Source organism: Saitoella complicata (assembly GCF_001661265.1).
Source record: "Saitoella complicata NRRL Y-17804 unplaced genomic scaffold SAICOscaffold_22, whole genome shotgun sequence".
Taxonomy (NCBI): domain Eukaryota; kingdom Fungi; phylum Ascomycota; class Saitoellomycetes; order Saitoellales; family Saitoellaceae; genus Saitoella; species Saitoella complicata.
Window position 1 is genome coordinate 39,822 of NW_017567013.1, and position 23,616 is coordinate 63,437.

At 51.5% G+C, this 23,616-nt stretch overlaps 11 protein-coding genes across 11 annotated transcripts; 5 read left to right on the top strand and 6 right to left on the bottom strand.

Annotated features, from left to right (window-relative positions):
• Positions 1–1,739: 1,739 nt before the first annotated feature.
• On the top strand, positions 1,740–5,930 carry SAICODRAFT_60494 (uncharacterized protein; the record flags this gene model as incomplete). Its single annotated transcript, XM_019169769.1, has 1 exon — positions 1,740–5,930. A coding segment is annotated over one exon (4,191 nt), but the record flags the coding sequence as incomplete, so codon positions are not given.
• A 665-nt stretch (positions 5,931–6,595) lies between these two features.
• SAICODRAFT_72894 (uncharacterized protein) lies at positions 6,596–8,508 on the bottom strand. The gene is made up of 3 exons (XM_019170806.1): positions 8,207–8,508; positions 7,810–8,143; positions 6,596–7,742 (listed from the first exon to the last, which is right to left on the bottom strand). Exons 1-3 carry the CDS (start codon positions 8,484–8,486, stop codon positions 6,701–6,703), a joined length of 1,656 nt encoding a protein of 551 aa, XP_019022082.1. The 5' UTR covers positions 8,487–8,508; the 3' UTR covers positions 6,596–6,700.
• Positions 8,509–8,737: 229 nt separating this feature from the next.
• On the top strand, positions 8,738–9,100 carry SAICODRAFT_27046 (uncharacterized protein; the record flags this gene model as incomplete). Its single annotated transcript, XM_019166995.1, has 2 exons — positions 8,738–8,947; positions 9,008–9,100. 2 exons carry the CDS (start codon positions 8,738–8,740, stop codon positions 9,098–9,100), a joined length of 303 nt encoding a protein of 100 aa, XP_019022083.1.
• A 2,237-nt stretch (positions 9,101–11,337) lies between these two features.
• On the bottom strand, positions 11,338–12,542 carry SAICODRAFT_31495 (uncharacterized protein). Its single transcript, XM_019167931.1, has one exon. It carries the CDS (start codon positions 12,325–12,327, stop codon positions 11,701–11,703), a length of 627 nt encoding a protein of 208 aa, XP_019022084.1. The 5' UTR covers positions 12,328–12,542; the 3' UTR covers positions 11,338–11,700.
• A 646-nt stretch (positions 12,543–13,188) lies between these two features.
• SAICODRAFT_60620 (kinase-like protein) lies at positions 13,189–14,511 on the bottom strand (the record flags this gene model as incomplete). The annotated part of the gene is made up of 1 exon (XM_019169784.1): positions 13,189–14,511. A coding segment is annotated over one exon (1,323 nt), but the record flags the coding sequence as incomplete, so codon positions are not given.
• A 569-nt stretch (positions 14,512–15,080) lies between these two features.
• On the top strand, positions 15,081–15,380 carry SAICODRAFT_9302 (uncharacterized protein; the record flags this gene model as incomplete). Its single annotated transcript, XM_019171846.1, has 1 exon — positions 15,081–15,380. One exon carries the CDS (start codon positions 15,081–15,083, stop codon positions 15,378–15,380), a length of 300 nt encoding a protein of 99 aa, XP_019022086.1.
• Positions 15,276–15,978, top strand: SAICODRAFT_160759 (uncharacterized protein). Its single transcript, XM_019165603.1, has one exon. It carries the CDS (start codon positions 15,429–15,431, stop codon positions 15,840–15,842), a length of 414 nt encoding a protein of 137 aa, XP_019022087.1. The 5' UTR covers positions 15,276–15,428; the 3' UTR covers positions 15,843–15,978.
• Positions 15,979–17,486: 1,508 nt separating this feature from the next.
• SAICODRAFT_31500 (uncharacterized protein) lies at positions 17,487–17,830 on the bottom strand. The gene is made up of 2 exons (XM_019167932.1): positions 17,773–17,830; positions 17,487–17,687 (listed from the first exon to the last, which is right to left on the bottom strand). Exons 1-2 carry the CDS (start codon positions 17,788–17,790, stop codon positions 17,526–17,528), a joined length of 180 nt encoding a protein of 59 aa, XP_019022088.1. The 5' UTR covers positions 17,791–17,830; the 3' UTR covers positions 17,487–17,525.
• Positions 17,831–18,803: 973 nt separating this feature from the next.
• SAICODRAFT_72896 (uncharacterized protein) lies at positions 18,804–19,382 on the top strand. Its single transcript, XM_019170807.1, has 3 exons — positions 18,804–18,910; positions 18,976–19,096; positions 19,160–19,382. Exons 1-3 carry the CDS (start codon positions 18,854–18,856, stop codon positions 19,333–19,335), a joined length of 354 nt encoding a protein of 117 aa, XP_019022089.1. The 5' UTR covers positions 18,804–18,853; the 3' UTR covers positions 19,336–19,382.
• A 273-nt stretch (positions 19,383–19,655) lies between these two features.
• On the bottom strand, positions 19,656–21,503 carry SAICODRAFT_60540 (putative MFS toxin efflux pump; the record flags this gene model as incomplete). The annotated part of the gene is made up of 3 exons (XM_019169773.1): positions 19,656–20,320; positions 20,396–21,131; positions 21,210–21,503. 3 exons carry the CDS (start codon positions 21,501–21,503, stop codon positions 19,656–19,658), a joined length of 1,695 nt encoding a protein of 564 aa, XP_019022090.1.
• A 1,152-nt stretch (positions 21,504–22,655) lies between these two features.
• Positions 22,656–23,602, bottom strand: SAICODRAFT_160810 (uncharacterized protein). The gene is made up of 3 exons (XM_019165604.1): positions 23,380–23,602; positions 23,278–23,324; positions 22,656–23,227 (listed from the first exon to the last, which is right to left on the bottom strand). Exons 1-3 carry the CDS (start codon positions 23,513–23,515, stop codon positions 22,775–22,777), a joined length of 636 nt encoding a protein of 211 aa, XP_019022091.1. The 5' UTR covers positions 23,516–23,602; the 3' UTR covers positions 22,656–22,774.
• Positions 23,603–23,616: the final 14 nt, after the last annotated feature.

The following is a 23,616-nucleotide window of genomic DNA, read 5'->3' on the forward strand; positions in this document are numbered from 1 at the left end:
GAATGATTTCAAACTAGATAGGCCTGTGTTGATATTTTTTGTTGAGGACAGTTTTCTTTTTCCAGAGGTTGGAGCTCGAAGGTCAGCTCGAGGTCGGTTTGGGCGCAAATTTTGGTCCTTTCGGTGATTTGCACCAGTTTCCGCGACGCGCGGAGAACAGCGCTGATTTGCAGACTTCTCCCGCGCATTGGGTCTTGATCATTCCACAACCCATTTTCTTCATTTCACACCCCAGCGCCAACAAAAAACTCAGGATATCTCGCCAACCGCAAATCGGATCTCGGAGGGTAGAGAGTATATAGACTGATAAAAGTCCCCTGAATCCGTTCCCACCTTCAAATTCGGATTTGAAGGTTCCTGGGAGAAGATACCAACTGTTTCTCACCTCTCAGCCCGGCGCTGCGGCTGGTGTGGCACAGCGCATATATGCATAAATCTGCACATCACATCTCAGCAGTATTTGGCAGAGTACAGCAGCTGGTGGAGTGAAATATGCGAGTTAAAGGTATCAGGATATTCACAAAGTTACTCTCTATCTTTCTATGCTCTTGCCGTATTTCCAAGTTCAATGACTGTTGAGATATCTTTGAAGTTGTGAGTGCGCCGGGGTGTGAAATGAAGATTTAGGGGTGTGGAATGATCAGGACCCCGCGCATTACTGCTGTGTGCAAAATTCTTGACGTAACTTTCCCATGTGCGCGCGAATCGCAAACTCCATATGACAAAAACCCCTAAAATAACATAGATAAAGGCCTCGGAGGCCGAGTAAGGGTTCAAACTGATCATACCTATCCTCAGCAATCACGTCGTGCCACCGGTTTTGGGCCACAAGGCCTCTCTCAGTCGCTTCATGCTGAAAATGTGTTTTTAGTTATATGAAAGAAACACCCCCTGGAAGCCGTGAGGGATGCAGCTCCGGGTCCCATGTGATAGAGGGAGCTTAGACGAACATGTTCTGCGTGCGGTTTCTTTGATTCTAATAGTTTTTGAGGTTTGTGGGTCCAGAGAGTGTTTTCGATGCTTTCATGCATGTTTATGCAATATCATGCACCTATGGCAAAATCCTGCATAATGTCACAACTCTATGAGAAACGGTACTACACGCATTTTGAGGACATCTATCGATTCCTAAGAGTATGATCTATCGACTTTCAGCCTGAAATCGCCCTCCCAAGCCTTGTCTATGAAGATGGGGGGGGGTTCATGAAACTGTCCCCGCGCAGATAGGCTGTAAAATGCGCCGCGTCAAGAATTTTGCACACAGCAGTAGGTGTCATGCAGCTGTCCCGCTGACGTCGAACATATCAGCCTGAAATCTTGAATATAGGAACTCGAGTTCTCTGAGCTGGCGATATCCTCCTTCAACTGAGCAGCTCTTTCGGAGCAGAACTCTACTCGTACCGCGTCGAAACGCTCGACAAATGTTACGTTCCCGGTGATCGAGCATGTTCACGCCGCAAGAAGAGCTGGACTACCAGAATTTTCTTGATGAATTGAAACGGAACAGTGCGCAGGACGAAATCCAAGAGACTCTGCCTTGTGTCCATGACGATGATCGGCATGTCCAGGACGCTGCCTTGGATGCGCTGATGCTGGAAGAAGGCTTGGCGGAGCACGGGGATGATCAAGAAGCCCTCGATTTACTGGAGGAGGCTCGACTAGAGTCCAAGAAGGAGCACTATCTTCCACATCGGATACCATCTCCAATGCGCGAAGTACCCATACGGCACGATTCCTCCATGCCAGACGAGAACGAAACGCGAAGTCTACCGGATTCGCTCTCAACGGGAGACGATGCTCCGTCTCAGAGGGACGCGTCATCTTACATCGCAGGCTCGCCAGCCGCCAGCTCTGTCGGCTCCATCTCTATACCAGCTGCCGCAGCCGCTCGACGTCCCTCTTACCTTCTATCCCCGCTCCGATCCTTTTCTGGTCGTCAAGTACGGCGACTGACGTCTCAGAGCTCTATAACGCAAGGAAGCCCTTTTGGCACGCCCATATCACCAGCTCCCAGTATCAATTTCGCGCACTCGCGGTCATCCTCGTACTCCAGTAACCTCGCCGACTTTGGTGAGGAAGCACCGCCTGCGCCTTGGGAAGTTGTGCGATGGACGAAACTTAAAAAAGTATCCACGCAGATCTTCTCTGATGCGGGGCGGCGAAATTTCGGTGCCGTCAGTACTATGGCTGCTTCTGGGCTCATTGCGGCGGGTACGACGAAGGGACTACTCCTGATCTTCGACTTTCATCAAACCCTCAAGTCGGTCATCGGCGTGAACACCCGTGCGGTAGAAGCGGGTGCTGTAACGTCTGTGGCGATAAGCGCAGACCACACTTTCGTTGCTGCCGGCCACGCAAACGGCGACATTTTCACCTGGGAACTCCGAAAACCAGCAAATCCGGTCCTACACATTCCCGCTCTAAGCGCCGAAACCCTCGCAGACCGCTCCATTGACGGACATGTATGTGGATCAGCTGTACTTCATATAGGATTCCTGGGTACGAGACATAGCGCAATTGTCAGCGCCGATGATACAGGCATGGCCTTCCACCATGCTGGATCACGACACTACATCTCTAACCGCGTCCGCACGACTCGCATCCTCGGACGCTACCCAACCACCATCCGTCCCGGAAAACCCCACAAAGCCAGCACTGTCCTCGCTTTCGGCGTCCTGCCCCTCGGAAGCGCAGATTTCGTGACGGATCTGATGGGTGTGGTGGCGATGCTTACCCCCTACAAGTTGGTTGTGGTCAGCGTGCTTCCTGACGCGAGGACCGAGTTTACTTGTATGAAGCCGAAGAATGGTACGGGGATGGGGATGATTGTGAGTGGTACATTGGCGTGGCATCCCGCCAGTAAGAAGGCTGGAATGGTTAGGGAACCCATGTTGGCGTGTTCTTGGGGGAGTTATGTCATGGTGATTCGGGTGAGCAACAAGCCTCGTCCGGAGGATAACCCGGGCCCGCCGATATTGGAGTTCAATAAGGTAAAGGATTGGTATGGGGAGGAGCCAATTGTTGCGTTGCAGTGGATGAATCATGGGGTCCTTTTGGCGTTGACGGTTACGCAGCGGTTACTCGTGGTTGAAGCGCTGACGGGCAGGTTAGCCGAGAATAATGATCTCCTCACGAAGCAGGTATTGCATGCAGATCGATTCTCGTCGCAGTTGGAGCGTGAGTTCACGACAAGCGAGGAGGATGGGGATGCGCCGGGAGCATTGGTCGCTGACGCGTATTTCGGAAGTTTCCGGGTTTTCAAGCAACGGCTCTTTCTGCTTTGTAATGATAACCTGTCAGTGGGTACGTTATTAACATGGGCAGACCGATTACTGGCATTAGTCGAAGCCGGAGACTTCGTTGAAGCTATCGCATTGACGACTGCATATTACAATGGCGAGACGGAGCAAGTCACGCTCGGACTGCCTGACGAGGAGGCGTCGCGCAAAGCTGTTGTTCAGGAAAAGTCGGTGGAACTGATTAAGTCTTCACTTGGATTTGCGCTGGGTCGACAGGAATCCAGTGCTGAGCCACGTTTACTGTGGACAAAGTTGCTAAGAGATCTTGCTCTTGCGTCTTTCGATGCCTGTCTCGGCATGCAACAGGAGTCTCTTTTATTCGATACCGTTTTCGATTATTATGAGGACGCAGGGCAGGCATCTATCTTCATTGATGTGTTGGAGCCCTATGTTCTCGGCGAAAAAATACGCGATGTGCCGCCCGCTGTTGTGAACGAGATCATAAGGCACTTCACAGAACAGCGCCTTCCGCTGCGGTTAGAGACGTTGATCTGTCACATACAGCCCAACTCACTCGACATTCATCGCATAACGGGTATCTGCAAGCAATATAGCTTGTATGACGCGCTGGTGTATGTCCATACACAGGCGTTAGAGGACTACGTCTCCCCCCTGGTTGAGTTTGTGGGCCTGAGTAATAAGTTCCTGCTGAAATCGCAGAGAAGAACGGAAGCGGTTGATGATGTGTTTACGAATGATGCGCCGGAGGATTTGGGAGCGTTGACGTTGAATGTGGTGAAGGTGTTCCCCTATCTCTCTTACACACTCACTGGACGGACGTATCCTGCTGGCCGGGATATGTCTGATGCATTGGCTGCTAAGGCAAAATCTGTGACTTATGACTTCCTCTTCTCGGGACGCACGTTGAGTCACCCGGATGATAATGGCAAGCTCATACGGACTCTGCGTGAAGGAGAGGCAGAATTGACCTTCCCGTATCTCAGGTTATTTCTTCGACTTGATGCGACGACGTTTTTGCAAGCAATGGAAGAGGCTTTTGAGGACAGTTTCCTCAATGGAAGGGATGACCGGCAAGCAGATGAACAGTCTTTTGGGAAAAACCTTACCCGACAGTTCATTGTCAACATCCTCCTTGAAGTAATGAGCTCTGGGTTTCCCCAAGAAGATGTGGTTGCTCTACATGTGTTCATCGCGCGCAATCTGCCCAAGTACCCACAGTATCTTCTCCTATCTGGCAGCACCATTGCGCAAATCTTGGTCGATTTGTGCAGGGTGCGAGGAGATCCAGAGATGATGGAGGATTGTCAACTGGCTGTGGAACACCTCTTGTCCGTGTATCAGCCTGCGGATAGTGCGCGCATGACTCAGCTCTACGAAGAAGCCGGGTTTTACCGTGTGTTGAAGACTCACTACCGGATCGAAAAGAGGTATGGTAAGTTGTTGGCGACGTACATCAGAGATGAGGATGACGGACCGTCAGTGCTCCCTCTGGTGCATGAATTTTTGAGGAAGAAGAGCGTATTGACTGCTGCGCAACGAAGGGATGTGGAAGCTGTCGTATTGCAGCGCATCCATCACTTAATTCGTCTCGATGGACCTGGTGTGGCACAGCTCATCGAAAGGTTCGCGAAGCACCTGCATGCGGACATCGTCAAAGCCCTAGAAACAGACAAAGGCCAACAGTTTGTATACCTCAGAACTCTCCTAGAGCCAAAGCATCCAGACATCATCCCCGACGAGCACAGCGCATTGGCTAATGGCGACGCCAACAAGCCCAAGGAAGCAGAGTGGCTGAATTCTAATACGAGAATCCTTTACATCCAGCTGCTTTGTGACTACGATCCATCAGCTGTGCGGACTTACCTCAGTACCCTCAGCGATGACGACGCGGACTGGACAGCTGTCATTCAGTTGCTTGAAGACCGTGGAGTAGTGGACGGTGAGGTCTACCTCCTTCGCCGACAGGGCAAATCAAAAGACGCTCTCAAACGAATCATAACGCATCTCAAAACCCAGCAGTCGGAGTTGATGCGGCTTCTCGGTACTGACGGCGACATTAATCCAGGGAGGATTGGCAATACGTTAGCATCGGTGCAGAAGTTTGCTTTTCTTGCCATTGGGCTATGTGAGGAAAATACGAAACCACAGCCGAGGGCTTATTATGCGAGGAAGGCCAACGCTGCCGCAAGTAAGGCTGTTTTGTTGGATGTCGAGAGACTGTGGTTGGATTTGCTGGGAGCTCTATTGGACCTGACACTGCAGTTTCGGCCCTCCTCGCAGATAACGGACAAGGCAGGAGACAACGCGGCCAACGTTCGTGACCGTGCCGCGACTATGATCCGTCATCTCTTCCAACACGCATTCACGAATCTCTTGACCGTCACCGTCAACCCCCCTTCAACTCAACAGGCATCCCTCCCCTCCTTCCCCCGCATCCTCGAAGGATTCCTCACCCAGGCCTCCTCCACCTCCCCAGACCTCTCTTCCCTCCGTGCAATTCTCAACGAAATCTTCTCCGCCTACGTCTACGAACGCCAACTCCTTTCCGTCGTCGACCGTCTCCTCTCAAAAGACGTCTTTGTCGACGTCTACCACGCCCGCCGTATGCGAAAACAAGGCTGGACACCCACGAATGCGATGTGTGAGGCTTGTGGGGTTGGTATGTGGGGTGCGGCTGGGACGAATAATGGGCAGAACGCGGTTGCGGTTGGGATTCTGGATGCGTGGGAGGCGAGGAGGCAGGGGGAGGAGAAGGGGAGGAGGGAGAGGATGGAGAGTGAGAGGGATGTGAAGGAGAGGCTGAGGAGGGGGAGTGGCATTGGGATTGGGATGCCGGATTCGAAACGGGGTGGGTCGATACGGAGTAAAGCGAGTGGGAAAGGTAAAGCGGTCGATGACATGGAAGATGGCGGACCCCTCAACAAAGGCAAAGAACCCACGACGGATAATGGCCCGATCACATCCACCTCTTCCTCCTCCGGCGCATCCATCAACATCACCCGCAAATCTGCCACGGCTGAGGAGTCGGCGCCATTGAGCAACCTGGTCGTCTTTGCATGCGGACATACCTTCCACGAAGACTGTTTGGAGAAATTGCAGGCGGGGAGCGGGCAGGATGGATCGGGATCACCCCGTTCGCGACATGAGTTTGGGCATAGGTGTATTGTGTGTAGGGAGCATGAGATGATGGGATAGCAGTTAGGATTAGTCAAGCATGCGTGGAGTCGGTGTTGGTGTTGGTGTTTTTGAGCATGCATCGTGCATGTAAGGAAGAGTGAGAGATATCATCGGGCATACCAGATACGATCGCGATCAGATCATTCAATTCTACTTAGGACTAGGGAACGAGATAACCAAGATACCCTCCTACCATCCCGTCTTCATCTACCCATGGACGTCGTCTTCCAATACTATGTCGTGAACGTTCCTTCGTCACGACATCACCACCCATACGTCTCAACCCAAACCTCAACCTCCCCCCCCTCCGCCACCAACCCCGCACAAGCCCCCCTCACATTGCGTACCAACCCCGCGGGGCCACAAGTCGCGACGACTAACCCATGGCTACTCGTACTCGTTTCTCCATGGCCGGATCGTTCACCGGTACCGCCTTCCTTGTGGTCGGAGGCGGCGGAAGAGATGTACGCCGCTACGTCCGGTCGGCCGGAAATAACTTGCAATTGAAGTTCGGTTAGCGCTGGGCCGGAATCTGTGTCGAGGAGGGGTGTAGCTTCTGAGCTTGGGTCGTGGGAGGTACAGTGAATCCGCACCTCTAACCATTCTTCCCTTCGGACCTTCCCTCGAATAGCGGCAAGTGCATCCGCGATCCAAGACACGTGTGCACGGTCTTTGACGGCCCAAACGAAGGCCACTTTCTGCACCCCCTCCTGCCCCTCGAGCTCACATCGGCGGTTAGCTAGATCTTCCAGGATAGCAATCGTATACGCAACCCCACTCCCCCCCGCAACCAACACCACCACTCTCACCCCATCCTCCCACTTCTGTAGACAGGGTGCGTGGCCATACGCTCCATCGAGTACGATGTCGACGTTTGCGTTCGAGTCGGCGTGGGCGAGGGCGAGGAGTGCGTGCGTGAATCCCGCGTTTGCCCTTATGAAAAGTTTGAGGGAGTCGGAGTATGGTGCGGAGGCGATTGTAAAGGGGTGTGATTCATGAAACGCCCCGATGCCCTTCACGCTCAAGAACACATGTTGACCTGCATTCCACCACATTCCCCTCCGCCCAGACACGTCCACCTCCAACACAATCATCCTACCGGGCAAGACACGCAAATGACCCTGCCTCACGTGTCGGTGTCGAAGCAACCGAGCAGCGCGGTCAGAGATGAAGATGATGGCTGAGAGGAGAGTGTAGGGGAGTCCGGTGCGGGTGGGTTCGTGAAAGCTGAGGAGAGCGAGGGAGAGGAGGAGGAGGAGGAGGTGGGTTGAGAGGAAGAATTCGTACATCCTGTTTCTCACGTGTCTTTAAACACGCCGAATAAGTTAGCGGAGTGGATAGGAGGGGAAGGGGGGAGAGGTGGGGGAGGTACCGTAGTGATGTCAACCCGATAAGGATATATGACCCAAGCCCAAAAACCCCCGTAAAAATTCGTCGACTCATAAAAACCCTCATAAAGAAGAATTTCCACCCCTCCTCTTTCGTCCGGCACTCCCACACCTGAAACGCAACGAAATGTCCCAACGCGGTCAACACCACCCCCCGCCCGCACCAGCGATGTAGGTAGTTTATCCGTTCGTAGGACCATCCGACGTAATGGGGGAGGAGTGGGAGGTTCTTTGCGGCGAGAAGGTAGAGGAGGGGGAGGTTTATGAGGGAGATTAGGCCGAGGCGGGTGCCGAGGAGGAGGATGTGGCTGGTGGCTCCTGCTCACACAAGTCGTTAGTCAACCCGACCTTGGAAGTAAAAGAAGGAGAGGGTGGACGAACGGTAAAATGAATAGAACACATTGAGAACCAAATACCCCATAACCACACCAACCGCAGCATTATCCCCCAACCCAACGACACCAACCCACGCACTCTGTCGCATCCCCCACACCCTCCACCACCTCGGTCCCCTCACACCCAACCTTTTCCATATGATAGCGAGGAGGAGGATGAGGAGGAGGAGGGGGTTGTATGTCGCAGTGAAGGATTTGGAGAAGTGGAAGAGGTGGAGGAGATGGTCGCGTTCAGATTCGGAGGCGGTTGCGATGACGGCTTTCATTATGACGGAGGATCAACGGGGAGGATGGAGGTGGGTTTAACTTTCTTCCTCATCAGATCTGGGTTATCGGGATGGCTGCAGCGACCTGCGTTCGGTCGGAAGATCCGGCGCGAGATCATCTGATTACAGTCGAGTTCAAAAATTTCGTCGATTCCTCGCGTATGCCCACTACTCCACCAAGTCGTAAAATGCCTGGAAACACCAACCCCCATTGTACTCCCTACAACACTTGATAAGGCCTGAAATTCAACATGGGTAAACAGAGGGACACACCCAATCAGCTGCGCGCACTTTTAGTACTCAACAACAAGGTTAGGAGGACACCTCATGATACTGCTACTTTTGCCCATGTCCAGCCAAGCACAGTATATCGAGTCAATAAGCGCTACAAAGACACCGGGAGCCACGGAGCACTCGCTCGCAGCCGACCCCCTGGCAATATCACTCCAATCGTACATCGAGTATGTCATCCGGGCCGGGTACTATTTTTACCGTGACATGTTAATACTGCTACCATCCAGCGACTTCAGGAGTTATACAAAGATGCAGTCTATGCTTACTACGAGGAGATTGCCGACATGCTAAACGAAGAATCTGCAGCGGTCGAGCTTTAACTTACACGGCTCGACGGTCTCGATGGTGCAAAGCAAACCAGTATACCCGCAAGTTGCTAGCAGTTAAGGCAAAACAAAGTAACCCTATCTTTGGTGCGCACCATCAGCTGTCGACTATGCACGACACACCAGATCAGCTTATCTTTCTCGACGAGTCGGCAGTGGATGAACGTAGCGGCTACCGCAAATATGGATATGCTCCCGCTGGACATTGAGCTGAAGCCCAGATTCACCTAGGTCACTCTTAGAAGTGGTCTGTACTTCCTGCTATGACGCAGAATGGATACGAAGCATATGAGATTTATCATGGTTCATACAATGCAGACTTGTTTGTACGGTTCCTCGAAACAAGGGTCCTCAAGCTCGTACGCCCTTACCCTGCACCAAATAACGTCATTGTCATGGATATCCATTATGATCCCAGGGTTGCCGAAATCATCCATTCAGCTGGATGTCGACTAGTCTGCCCACTACCACCCTACTCACCGGATTTCAACCCTATCGAGAACAGCTTCTCGACGCTTAAGGCATGGTTTAGGAAGCACCATACCAATGAGAATGCTACCATGAGCATACCTCTCTTCATTCACCATGGAATCCACAAAGCACTTACTTCGTAAAAGGCTAAGGCATGGATTAAGACCTGCGGATACAGGAGCATCTTCGCAAGCTGTGAGGAGCAGGGCGATGTAGCAATAGCAGCGTACAGCCAAACGAAAAAGTCATGCGAATCGCGCGCAAATCAGCGAAGCACCACCACCAAAGGGCGCGGGTAGACATAAAACTTAACAAATCTCTCCATTTACGAAGTCAGAGCTGCAGGTCAAGAGGTCATAAGATTTGCAAGGGCGATCTATGTCTTATTGTAGCCCAAGCTGCACGCGCCATATGCTGTGAGGCAAGATTTCCCGCCTTTCGCTTGCACCGTATCTACGTTACAAAGACATGTGCATGACATCGCATGATGCGTAACACTGGATAGACGTGCAGCAAACGATGCAGGCGGAGATGTGAGGGTATGAGCAGAAGTCCAACGTCATTCTACAGCTGTCCTGATTGAAACCTGCTCCTAAAACTCCTTGGCCATGGAGTTTGGACGGGTTTTGTGATCTCCCGTTCTCGTCGAATGTGCGGGGGTGCATTCAGCTTTGCGCGCAATTCGCATGACTTTCGCGTTTGGCTGTAGGAGACGGTTTTTTACAGCAGTATCGAGTCAGTTTTACATCCTTAGCTACATAAGTAGGTTGTGGAATCTCCCACTCAAACCTCCAAGTCCTCGCAAGTTTTACTAGTAAACTGGCTGTGAAGATGGCATTTTGGGAAGCATTCAGGGCAGAATATGCAAGGCATTCATTCTTACAGGGATGTCAGGGACGGGCATCGTGACTTCTGAAAGAATAACAACGCTCATCGTAGCTGATTGAAACTGATACTCAAATGCTGACACAAGTCGGGCGGAGTCTATCCAGTGAAGAGCACCCAGACCCAAATGACGTAACACTGACGTAGGGTGACATAAGACTGAATGACGTGATCACTAGTAAGACCAGGCCCAAACCAAAGACTGACACACAAGACGTGACAAGGTGGTCGAGAGCGGTTTGTATGCGGAACTCAACAAGTGACGACTTGGTTGCAGGATACTTGAAGTGGCGTAGACGAACGAGACACCCAAGAGGTCAAGGAACCTACAAGAGCTGGTGAGGTAGTAAGGTCTTGGTTTTCCTCAAAGACTCTGGTTGCTAACTAAAGAACTAAGTTGGGGGGAGAGAACTCGCCCTTATATAGTTGTTAGGCTATGCAGATGTGCGTAGCGCTAACCTATGCAGATAAGCGCAAGCCATGCTGGTTCACCACCATGAGGCCATCAAGCCACGGCGCATCAGACCAGAAGTACGTAAGACTAAAACATTAGCTTAGACATAACCTTAAGACGTAATCATAGGACATATACATGAACGTGCATAGACGTTGCATGATCACAATGGAGTGTGGGAAACCGGAGGTCATGAAGCCATTCACGACAAGGGTGAATGTGCGGACGTCAAGTTGATACCTACATCTCGACAAAAGACCTACAACAAGAACCTACTCTGGGTCAAGTTGAAACTAAGACTTCAAGTAGGGTGAGACTGGGATGAAGAAAAGACCACCCCGAAACCGCGGCTGATCATGCAACCCGGCAAAACTGAACGGACACTTGGCTAGAAACCTTTGTACTTGACCTAAGGCCATCACGTCCATGATTGCGTCAACTGCCGAGTGATTTTCTGTTCAATTCTATGGTACTGTTGCTAAAAGACAGATCCAACAGCAGGATGAGGGTATCATCGCAAGCTGAAAGTCCTCTGTGTATTTAGCCTGTGCTTACTGCAGTTGATCAACCCATGGCCAGTCGACCCCGCCGGCACGCCACTGCATGCGCAGGTGCGACGTGAGGGGTGGGATCAGTATTCATATTTTCCAGCAAATCGATGAACCTGCAAGAACGACGTACACGAGGAAGTACGGACGAGGTAGCAGTCGGATGGTTTAGATGAACAAAAAGCTTGTTCGTGTGATGATAGTCGATAGAAGTGAGAAGGCATGTCGGTCTGATGTCATACATAGACGAACACCCACCCAATCTCCACCGACCTCCCCTCTTTATCCTTGGCGTCACTTCTCCCATTGTCTTCGCCATAAATAAGGACGATCTCGTCCTTCTCCTCGATCGCGCGTTCCTTCCTATTTCCAATCAAGTCCCCATTTACCCACGATCCATTCAAACTAGAATCTATCAATCTGACCTTTCCAGTCCCCAAGTCCCGTCGCAGCCGACAATGATGAGAGGATATCCTGATATCGCCAGCGATATCTTTTCTGCCGATCTGTAGTTCGTCTTCTATGAGAGCGAAAGAAGGACATGATGTCGGGTTGAGGGAGAGTAGTCGAGCCCATGGCTTGCGCGGTGCTGGAATTGAGGCGGCGGAGCTCAGGGAGGAACGTGTTCGTTTAGGCGGTGATTTGATCTTCGTGGTGTCATCATCGTCGACGTCGCACACGGCACGTTTTAAGGGACTGATCCTTGACTCACGCATCCGTTGCGTAGCTTCCTCGACGTCTTCCCCTTCCTTCACACAACCTTCGTCGCGAACCGCATCGTCATGCAACAACAGTAGCCGGAATCCCACCATCTCATCCCGATCCCGAAACAAAACTAAACCATCACCACCCTCCAAACCCATCGTCTTACCCTTCGTCAGCTTTCCTTTCCCCTGAATTGAACATCCATTAACACTCAAATCCCGCACAAACACATCCCACCTCCCACTTTCACTGTTCACCCGCCATATCACACAATGCCGTTTGCTCAGCCGTACGTCCGGGATAATGACGTCGCACAATTCCGGATTTCGTCCTATTACGATTTGGGATTGGGTGATCGGGATGGAGTCGTGTGGTAAGGAAGTGGGGAGGGGATGGAGGATCGCCCAAGGTACGGCGTTTTCTTTCGTTGATCCTTCTCGCGGAATTGTCGGCGATTTACTGAGCGAACGAGGCGGGTCCATATCCATGTAGCTGAGCATCGGCACACTCGGCCTCGGTGCCAGGTTGGTGTTCGTGAGCGAATGTAAAGCAGCCGATTTTGCGACCATCGTACTTGCCGGCGTTGGCGGCGATACCTCACCCCCAGCTCGTGTATCCGATGCAATCGATGCTTGCGACGCCAACACAATAAAGCTCTCTGGGCCATCCGAAGCAACCGACTTAGCAGCCACAGTCGTGCCGCGCGAAGGCGGTGAAGGTGAGGGTGTAGCCCGTGGTGGTTCCGGTACAGGCGATCTCCGCGATGCCAACAAATCATCAAACTCGCTGCGATAAGATACCAAACTGTCCTCCGGCAAAGGTGGCGTGGCTAGTCGTTTCCCTTCTAGTCTGCTGATATACGATATATCGGCCTTCACTCGACTTAATTCTCGTACTTGTTCCTCGGGTTTTGCGAAGAAACCCGACGCTATCTCCGTTTTCACCCTTTCAATGCCAGGTCTCGACGATGGCCGAGATGCAGACTCGTCTTTGATCGGCGGATGTGTTACCGTTCCACCCAACCAAGGGTGATTCAACGCCTCACTTAATGTCATCCTCTCCTTCACATCCACCCGTAGCAAACCTTTCAGAAACGCAATCGCGTCATCCCCAACATGGTATCCATCCAGATCGCCCCAGGCTATCCGTCCGTTGAGGATCTTATCTGACACTTCGGCATGCGTAGTTCCCATGAAAGGCGGCGTCCCTGTGAGGATGACCCAAACGACACATCCCACAGACCAGAGATCCACCGCGGGCGTATAACTCGACGATCCAGCAACCACTTCGGGGGCAAGGTAGGATAAGGTGCCGCAGAATGTTTGTAGGAATGTGGCTTGAGTGGCGGCTGTCGGACTAATCGCTTTCGCAAGTCCGAAGTCTGTGATTTTGGCAGTCGGTTCCTCGTGAGCATAATCGTCACGAAGAAGAATGTTCTCCGGTTTCAGATCTCGGTGAGTAATGCCGAGACTGTGAAGGTATTGTACGCCTTCCAAGATTTGCTTCACAATGATCCTTGTCCATGTGTCATCCGAGGTGAAGGGTCCTTGTTCAGAAACTAACTCCCCCAGATCTCCCCCAGGCACCAATTCCATGACTAACCAGATTGTAGATTGATCCTCGAAGTAATCAACATACTCCACGACACTGGGATGTTCAAGTTGGCGTAAAATCTCGACTTCTCTTCGAAAGAGAACGCTTGCTTGAGGGAGTGCCGCGAACCTCTTCTTGCGTATGACCTTGACTGCTACGGACTGCCCCGTACTCCTCGAAACGGCTCGATGGACTGTTGCGAACGATCCCTTCCCCAGTACCTCCGCGAGAGTATACTTCGAATCGAAACCTTTTAACGCCTCCTTTCCCGCCGGTCGCGCAAGACGCACAATAAACCTGATTTCGTCCTCTTTCACACCATGTCCCAAAGATATCTCATCACCCTGCGCGAGCACGCATCTATTCCCCTTCCCGAGCCGCTTCAAGTTCACGAAAGTCCCATTCGTCGATAAGTCCTCGATCAAGACTATCGGGACTGATGCATTCGTTGCCTGCGACGGCGCCTGTATGTTCCTCGGTGCTTCAATGATCCGAAAATGAATACCGCTATACCGTGACCCTTGTAAGACAAGTTCGCATGAATGGTGTCTTCCTGCACGCCATCCCGGGATTGAACCAGCAACTCCGCGAGTGATAGTCTGATTCGGTATATCCTTCGAGGATGCAGCGCAAATGAGCGTCAAGATTTCGTAGTTAGGGCCGTGATCGGTAGCGGATCCGTTGGTGATGCTCGACGGCAGTTGCGTCTCTGTTTGTGTCTGTAACTGAGTAGCTGGTAATGAAGACATGAAGCGAATGCAAAATCGTTTATCTTTTGACGGCCTTCCACTAAAAGTCGTGTCGAGGAACAGTGTGCTTGACCTCTTGAGCTGGCCGGCAGCTGGAGCGCCAATGACTGATTGCAAAGAACCGCTTCGAGCGAGGGACGAAGAGCGAAATCGACGATGATCTTAGGATTCCTGACAAGATTTACTCAAGAGATCCATACGGCCGAGCGTCCTGATAGCCGTCGTCCAGCATGTAGCCTGTACGTCGACCGGCAGATTCCGAAATAGGCAGAATCAAAACAGTGTCGTCGACGACCGTTGCTCGCATTCAGCACCCGGCCGCAGCCGTGTGGAGCAAAAGAATTATTTGAGGACTTGTATATCCATTAACCTAGTCTAAATATCCTAAATAGATTACAAAAACCTCTTTTACGTTTCCCCTTATTAATTTACAAAGGTTTCATGGCTCGCTCCCACGCAGGTAGTCGAACTGTCCTACTGCTCTGTGCAACATTCTTGACGTGCATCATTTTGCCGTGTCTTCGTGCAGGACACGACCATCCCACCGAACAAGCCGCCAAAGCTTGAAAATGCCTCCTAGGAAGCTGAAAGGAGCTGCTAAGGCTTCCCATCAGCGCAGGGCATCAGCTGGTACCCCCAAGCCGCCCTCCCGTCTCCTCGAGGATGCAGCCTCACCACCACCTACAAGTACAGTCCGGAGGGAAAAAAGGCCTAAGAGAGTAATCGAACTTGAAGACGAAGACGCACCGGTTGATACTATCAGCAGGTTCGGCGACTTCCAGGTCTTCATTCTCGTCACTAGGGAAAAGAACCACGAGTACCCTCAAGCACCCTGGACGGTCAATCCATTCAGGTCTTCGGCCGATTAAGAACAGCTTTTGGTCTATCTCGTGCTCGAGGATCTCCGTCATGATCAAATGGTGGTGGAAGGTGTCAACAAATACTCCCTGAAGCCCAACATCAACTGGAAAGTCTGCCGCCGAAGGAGCCATGATGCATCATGGTGTAGACTACGAACGGAGGGCGACTGGGAAGCCTTCATTGATGCCGTCCACGCTGCGCGAAACACACCCAAGGTCGAATGGTCAGCTTTCATCCTCATTGATACACACTACGACCCTACAAGGGTTGCTTCTCAACTCGAGTTCGACCAGCAAACCGCCGTGTACGCCTCTCAGACTCAGCTCAAGGCTCGAAAGCCTCTCATCCCTCAACCTAGGCACAGTGCTACCAACAGTGCTCTCCAGGGCATTTTGAATGAACTTGCGAATGATCCTCAACGCTACAATAGAATCCTTGCTGTTCAGACCCTGCAGGCTAAGCACCCCTAGCAGTACTGCTATGTTCATCCCTTTTCTGGTCAGCATTGATACATCACCAATGATCTCCTCAATCTATGGTCTAAGTACTTGGTGGCGAAAGAACCTGGAGTTATTGTCGAGGATCAGCCCTCCGATCCGCTCTTTACTGGGTTGCTTGAACCATTGAAATCGACAGATGAATCCGAAACACCTGAAAGCAGGCACTCTTCGTCCGGTGTCCCTCAACTACCTGCTTAGACAATTGACCCGCAAAAGCTCAGAGGCTCGAGCCCTCTTCAAAGGCCGGTTGCTGATGATTTGGACGGGTTTCTAGCCTATGTCAAGACCAAGGTTCCAGACTACATCGACTTTGATTGTCAGATGGTTTGAGATGCAATCATCGACTAGTGCTCAGCAATCTCAAGAACATCGAGCCGAATGGCCTACTGCCTAGAATGGGTGAGGATCATGCGCAAGTGGTGGCCGGTTTGGAAAGGTATCCAGCGGGAGCAGCAATCGAGGCCTCAATCCCTAAGCCTCGAGCAGACACTATGGTGGTAAGAAAACAATGCGGCACCCATGTTGATTCACTAAGAGTTCAGCAACCCTTGAATCGTGATGAATCCGACAGTTCTCAGGCACAATGACACTGTTTGGACTAGGGAATAGACCAACAATTGGTAGCAGATCCTCTTCGATGAATTTGACGAATTGTTCAGCATTGAAGGACCCCTGAAAGATGCATAGCGCCTTCAAACCTTCAGACGTCTGTGCCGGCAGCACACTCCTACGTGCCGAACGTCCAAAGACCCTCTCCTGGATGGTGCAGGTGCCGGTTGGTGAGTACCAACAGTTTTCGTGAACCCTCCTCTCATCCATGGCCGATTCATCAAGAAATACCAGCTGTTTTTGGGTGTAGTCAGCCATTTCAATGGCATGGTTTGCAGGTGTCATGGTAGCGCGATAGAGATGTGGCGAATTGATCCTTGGGAAACTCAGAACAGTCGTCTTGATAGAGGGTAGGGTTTTTGTAGTACAAGTACTTGATCTGCTGCGGTCATTTAGTGATTGTCATACGTGTATGGACATCTCGTTTAGCAGAGTTAGATTAGTTGGCATATGGTTTGATTACTGCGCATGAGTTTGATAAGCTGGTGTGACACCTCGTCTTACTTAGATTGCACGAGTCATTTAGTTATGGCACGGCACCGGCGTCATGACTCATCATGACGTACACTTGGACGTACATTTGGACGTACATGGAAAACTATATAAGCCAGGCCTTATGCCACCTTAAGATACTCATCCAATACAACCTTCTCTTTGAGTATATCACAGTTTCTGAGATCCTCTCATAGAGATTTACCCCAGCCAGTGGTACGTCTGACAGTGATGCCCTTAGTGGTACCCGTAAGCATACGAATAGAGTTATTCGAGTTAGTGGGATATTCTGGGCACAATCTGGATTGTTAATTCGTCTTGAAGGCAGAATTTTTTATACGATTTACCAACACTACACTGTTATACTATTCTACCTCATGACTGCACACTGCATAGACGCGACGTTCATTGGTCCCATCTATCACAGGTCATCAATCTAGGCCCATTGAGATTAATATCGTTGAAACTTAAATAAGATCCGAAAATTTCAGAAGCCCAACCATGCCTCAAGTCCCACTGTCAACACACATGTGCATACCATGACGCTTCCTCTCATCTCTCCTTTGTCCACTCAGTCGAAACAAGTTCATCGTCTTCATTATCATCGTCAACGTCAAACTCCGTATCATCTTGAGAACTGTGATTGGACGTGTATCGATTTGATGCTCCTGAAGTGCGCAAGATCTTCTTTCCAGGCTGTTTCCTACCACGAACCTTCATTGCCATTGGGTCAGGGCAAGTTAGTAAAAACCGATGAGAAGTCGCTTTACTGTTGCTGTCAACAAAGTGCGGGACTCACCCGAATAAGAGGAGACATCAAGCAAGAGTGTCGAGATTAAACAACCATCATGTTAACCCTTCAGCAACGGCGATCATGTGCCCAGTTTGGGTTGAGACGATACAAGCCATAGCATCGGGAGAACAGATGGGAGAGGACCAGGGAGGTGTAGGATTCGCTGCTTTTGTCAGTCAGTCGCGAGACACCCAGGGAGATTGAGACGTTGATGGTGGTGGGTTCCTGTTTGTGCTGAGGACTTGGTGAAATTTGCCAGCGCATCAGCGCACCAGCGCTTGTGCTCACATGTCACTCTCGAGAGGCGCAGGCCGAAGAACCGCCACCAAAGACCATTGATCCTCGAAGACCCTCGCCCATTGATCCTCAATCTCTTTTTTATTGATGTGAGATATCTTATTCTCCTGGAACGAATATCATTCCAGGTCAAATAAGGTATTTGTGTACCATGAATTGGAATTCCACTCTACTTGAATACTTTCTCACTTTATTCGTGTTTTTCATACAATCGAATGACTTATTCGAGTGCTTTTGCTGAAAGTGGAATATGTTATTCCATATTTGTGCAATCACGAATTAGGTCTTCGTGACAGTCGAATTCAGGGGGCTCGTGGGGCCTGACAGCTTCCAAGTTCTGAACCATGCTTGTGATTTTCCCCAAGAAATACGACACGAAATCATCAAGCACTTGGCCGTTGTTATGGCCGCATACTCCCACCGGTAGCACTCTCGCACTGTTGCGCATCGCCTACGCTCCACGTCCACTCAAGTTCATGGACGACATAATCTATAATTCGGTACAGATTGCCAGGAAACGCCGTTCGCAGCTCAGGAAGGCACGTATTCTCCGTCGACAGCAGCCGGCGCTCGGGAATAGTCATAGTGCAAATTGATAGCAAATTTGAATCTCCCTCTTAAACCTCGTTTCAATCCAGGTTCCCACGACGATCTCCCATATCAGCACGTGTCCCTAGCCAATCGACGCACACTGCACCCCAGACTCGCACGTCACCCAACCCGCCAGTCAAAGACAACACCAAGAAGACCCCCTCTATACGCCGAGACGAAGGTCAATTATACAATTACAATGTCAGACGATACACGAGTCTACCTCTACACCTCTCTCGCTGGTGGCTCCACCCAGGTCCGTGCTCCACGTTGTCGAACGGGTGGTTGGGTGAGGTGAAACTGACGGAGAGTGGAACGTAGCTCACGACAGCGACGACCCGAATCGCGTCCATCCTCGACTCTCATAAGATAGCATACACCGCCGTCGACCTCGCAACAGGCGACGAAATCCACAAACGGATCTGGCAGCGGAAAACAAGCGGTATGTTTCCGCGCTCTTCAGACTTGCAGGATAGATGCTAACGGAGGTATTTGTGTCTTATAGGCAAGAAGTTACCAGGCGTCGTAGTATGGACGAAAACGATCGAAGGAATTCAGGGCGAGGGAAGGGGTGAGGTGGAGGGTATGGACGTACATGTATGCCTCACAACCGAGGAATTGGAGGATGCGAACGAGGGTGGGCCGGCTGAGATCAAGAGTGAGCTTGGGTTGAATGCTTAAAGAAGAAGATTGTGAAGGAGCAGGTGTATGCTATGGATACTATCGAGCCTACGGAACGGCTTCGCTGACGGCCGGTAGACGCTGACGCTGGACCGTCACTTCTCTGAGATGAAAAAGAGAGAAAGAAGATGCCGCGTTGGGGTTATTAACTGTCTAAGCAAAGCCCATAAACTATCAATTGGTATACTGGTATAAGATTGAAAAGAGATCGGTTCCTTCCTCCTCTGTGCAGTCACTAAATACTCCATACATCCATCCATAACATCACCTTGACCACACATGTCGCTCTCGCATTGCTCACCTAACGGCTCGCGCAAAGCTCACCCCATTGCTGCCTCAATCTTCTTCCCCTTGACACTCTTCCACTCAACCCCACACGCAACCAACGTCGCCACAGCCCCCGTCGCAACACTAACATAATAAGCCCTATCCAACGCCCCGACATACGCCCCAAACACCTCCCTCAACAACATCGGATCACTAACCACACTTCTCAAATTCGTCGCGCCGGCCGCAATGATCGTCGCTGCGTCCACTGTTTCCCCCGAGGCGGTGGGCGGGATGGCGAGGAGTGAGGAAAGAAGGTCATTCGTGAAGATCGTTTGCGCGACGGAGACGAAAAGCGCTCCACCCAACGTCTGAAAGAAAATCACGATCGCGGTTCCGGAGGGGACGTCTTGCATTGGTAGTACAGCCTGAACCGCGATGACGGGAAGCTGCAAACAAGCACCAATGCCTGCCCCCGCGATGATCTGGAACCCGATCCACCTCCCTGTCGCCATCTCGACCTTGAATGTCGAGATTAGGCCGGATCCGACGGCGAAGAGGGCGGCGCCGATGATCATGAAGGGGGTGTAGTATCCCAAGACTGTGGTGCCGATACCGGAGACGAGGGATGCGACGACGACGGCGAGGATGAGTGGGAGGGTTTGGATCCCGGATTTTGTTGCGGAGGAGGATTTGACGGCTTGAAAGTAGATCGGGACTGCACACCACCGTTCATCATTAGCATTGGTCCGGGGACAAGGAGGAGGAAGAACCGGGGGGGGGAGTGACATACCGTAATAAACCAACACAAAAAACCCAGCCCCAACAAAAAACACAAACCACGCCGAAAAAAACACCGTCCGCTGCCTCATAATTCCCAACGGAATCGTCGCTCTCTCACCCAACTTCCACTGCACACCCACGAAAACGACCAACAACACCGTAAAGACAACCAACAACGCGATGATTCGACCACTTGACCACGCGTATGTCGTCCCACCCCATTGGAGGGCGAGGAGGAGACAGATAACGCAGGGGAGGAGGACGGACATACCGATGAAATCGATTTCGGCGAGTTTTTCGCGGAGGGTGTGAGTGCTCGTCTCTCGATGCGGCGGCTTGAAGAAGAACAAGAGACCGAGTACCGTCACCGCGCCGATAGGAAGATTGATGTAGAAACACCATCTCCAGGACAAGTGGTCAGTGAATACACCACCAAGCAACGGCCCCGCAATCGACGCAATCCCATACATAGCCCCAATACACCCCCCAAATGCAGCTCTTCTCTCCAACGGTACAGTATACGCAATAATCGTCAACGCACCACTAAACAACCCAGAACTCCCCAATCCAGCAATTGCGCGACCGATGATTAGGGTGGTTGAATTGGGCGCGATAGCGCAGATCAGGGATCCGAGTTCGAAGATGGAGATACAGATTAGGAAGGTCCATTTTAGGGAGAATTGGGTGTAGATCTTTCCGAAGGAGGGTTGGAAGGAGCAGGCTGTTAGCAGATAGCTCGATGCGTACTATGGTCATTTTATCAACGTCAGCCCTTGATCTTTGATGAGGCGAGGGCGAGAGGGGGGGAAGGAGGAGGCACGTACCCACCCAACATCATCCAAACTCTTAAACCTCTCCGTAATCCTCGGAATAGCAGTCGCGATAATCGTATTATCAAGTGCCACAAGAAACACGGCTAAACACAAACTGAGCATGATTAACGCCAGTTTCGCGCCATGGGGGTATTCAGAGTCCGGGAGGTCTGTTGTTCCGGCGTTGGTGGTCACCGGCTCGAGGGGGAGGTTGGGGGGTGCGATGGAGGTTGAGGCGAGGGTTTCGGCAGTTTTTATTTGGGTGAGCGTCACTGATTTCTCGTGAGGGTGATCCTTCTCGTCCATGACGATTGAGGCAGACATGGTTGTTTGCAGGCCGAGCGATCGAAGGACTTTTTATGTTTGCGCTATGTGAATTAAGCTTCGGAGCTTTGGTGGGACGTGGGGAAGTTGGCGCGAGCTTCCTCGGCACTACGGTGCTGCCGGGAAGCCAAAGGGATGGGGATACGAGCGATGCAGCTGGCGAGATCGATAGCTCATAGGGCAGGTCGGATCATAAGACAGAAGAGACTCTAACAATCGGCTTCCCAATCGGACCGCCTGCATCTCATCTCGTCTCGCTCTCGATCTTCCTAGTGCGGTTGAACTGCCAAGGTGCAAAATTCTTGACACAGCGCGCGTCGTAGGTGCATCTGCGCGGAATCAGACCAATCCATCAAAATGCCTGCTAAACGAAAGCTGGCTACGGAAAACGATTCATCGGAACGCAGTTGACAGAGGCAGTGCTCGAGGAGTCATGGGATGATCGAGACCTGCCTGGGGGTAATTTACCTTACGCGATTTCACCGCGAAAATGCAATGGAAGGTACTCCGCGGAAAGCGTCAAGACCGTGATGCTCCGTGGAACCGACTACGCCGTGAACTCGACTGGAAAACCTTCGTCGAAGCTGTCAATGTGAGGCGCTGATCACCTAAGCCCGAATGGATCGAAGCTGGATTCGAGGGTGACCCGGCTAAGTACGACAAGCTTGCTGCGCTACAAGCACTTCAAGCCCGCTGGATGTGCTCAAAGCATCACCAAAAGCATCTGCAACATTCACCCTCTCAGCAGAGTCCATCGCCGTGTCAACTACATGCAGCAAGACCGCCGGGCGATTGCTGTTGTCGAACCTGGTTCTACGGCCACCATCGAACGGCCCTCCCATTTCAGCCTCGGTCTTCAAGGACTTTCACAAAGCATTTCAGCGAGCGGATATACCAGATAGCACACCTGATTCCAGCCCCAGCTCAGCAGGGTATCCAATGCTGCCTACTCTGCTGTCTGCTGACATGCGGCATCCATTTAGTCAAGGCACCCCAGCCCCTAACAACCTCATGAGAGACTCCAGCCCTGTAGACGATCTGGACGGATTCCTGGAGTTTGATAGTTGCCTCATTGAATATAGGACTTTTTTGTATCAAGTTTTCGCTTCATTCTAGCTTGTGGTTGTTGAGTTGTGTCAAGAACAATATTGATAGCTTATAGGGCAGGAAGGATGGACCGTGGGAAAATGGAGAGGACATGAGCATAACGAGAAGTGCATGACACAATTCTTGAAGGTTATAGCCACCCCTACTTACATCTTCCGCCAACAATAGTCCTCCATGCGCTGGCTAACTCCATACCTCTGCGTCCTCCAATACCTCCTCTTCACCTTCAGCCTCCTACACGCCTCCTCGAAACACTCCTCAAGCTCCTTCTTCCCTCTTCCCTTCACCTTACCAATTAACCGCTCATACGACCGTATAGCTCGATCCAATCCCATCCCCATCCAGAACACCGCTCGTAGAAGTCCGAGGCCATCGATGACCGCATTCCTAGCTTCGATATTGATATGGATAACCTCTTTCGAAGTAGGTGAATCGACCGGGATTGGGGGCCGGAATCCCTCGATAAAAGAGGGTGAACGGAAATATACGTCAACGGTGCGTACGACAAGCTCCTCCTTCCTCACCTCCTCACCCGCGTTCCCAAATTTCCTCAAGTTCTTCCTTGTCAACCGATCCGTCAAATCCATCTCCAACCTCGCCTCTCCCGTCCTCACATCCCAACCCTTCCACTTCTCGCCCCCATCCGCACTTGTACATGTATCGACACGATCCGTCCTAACACCCCCACACCTGAACCTAAATCTCCCACGATTGGTCAATACATACACCCCACACTCCGCCAATAACACACCCACGAGATGGTGATCGACATATTGCCGCCATTGGAAGCATACGGCGCGGCAGGTGTGGATTAGGGTTGTTGGGTCGATGGCGGCGAGGTAGTGGAGGATTTGGTGGTGGAGTTCGGTGGGGAGGGAGGGGATCATTGTGTAGAGGATGGTTTCGAGGAAGGGTGGAGGAGAGGCATGAGGGTTTTTGGGTGGAAGGGTCAAGGTTCGGGTATATGAAAGGTGCGTGCAGGTGAGGT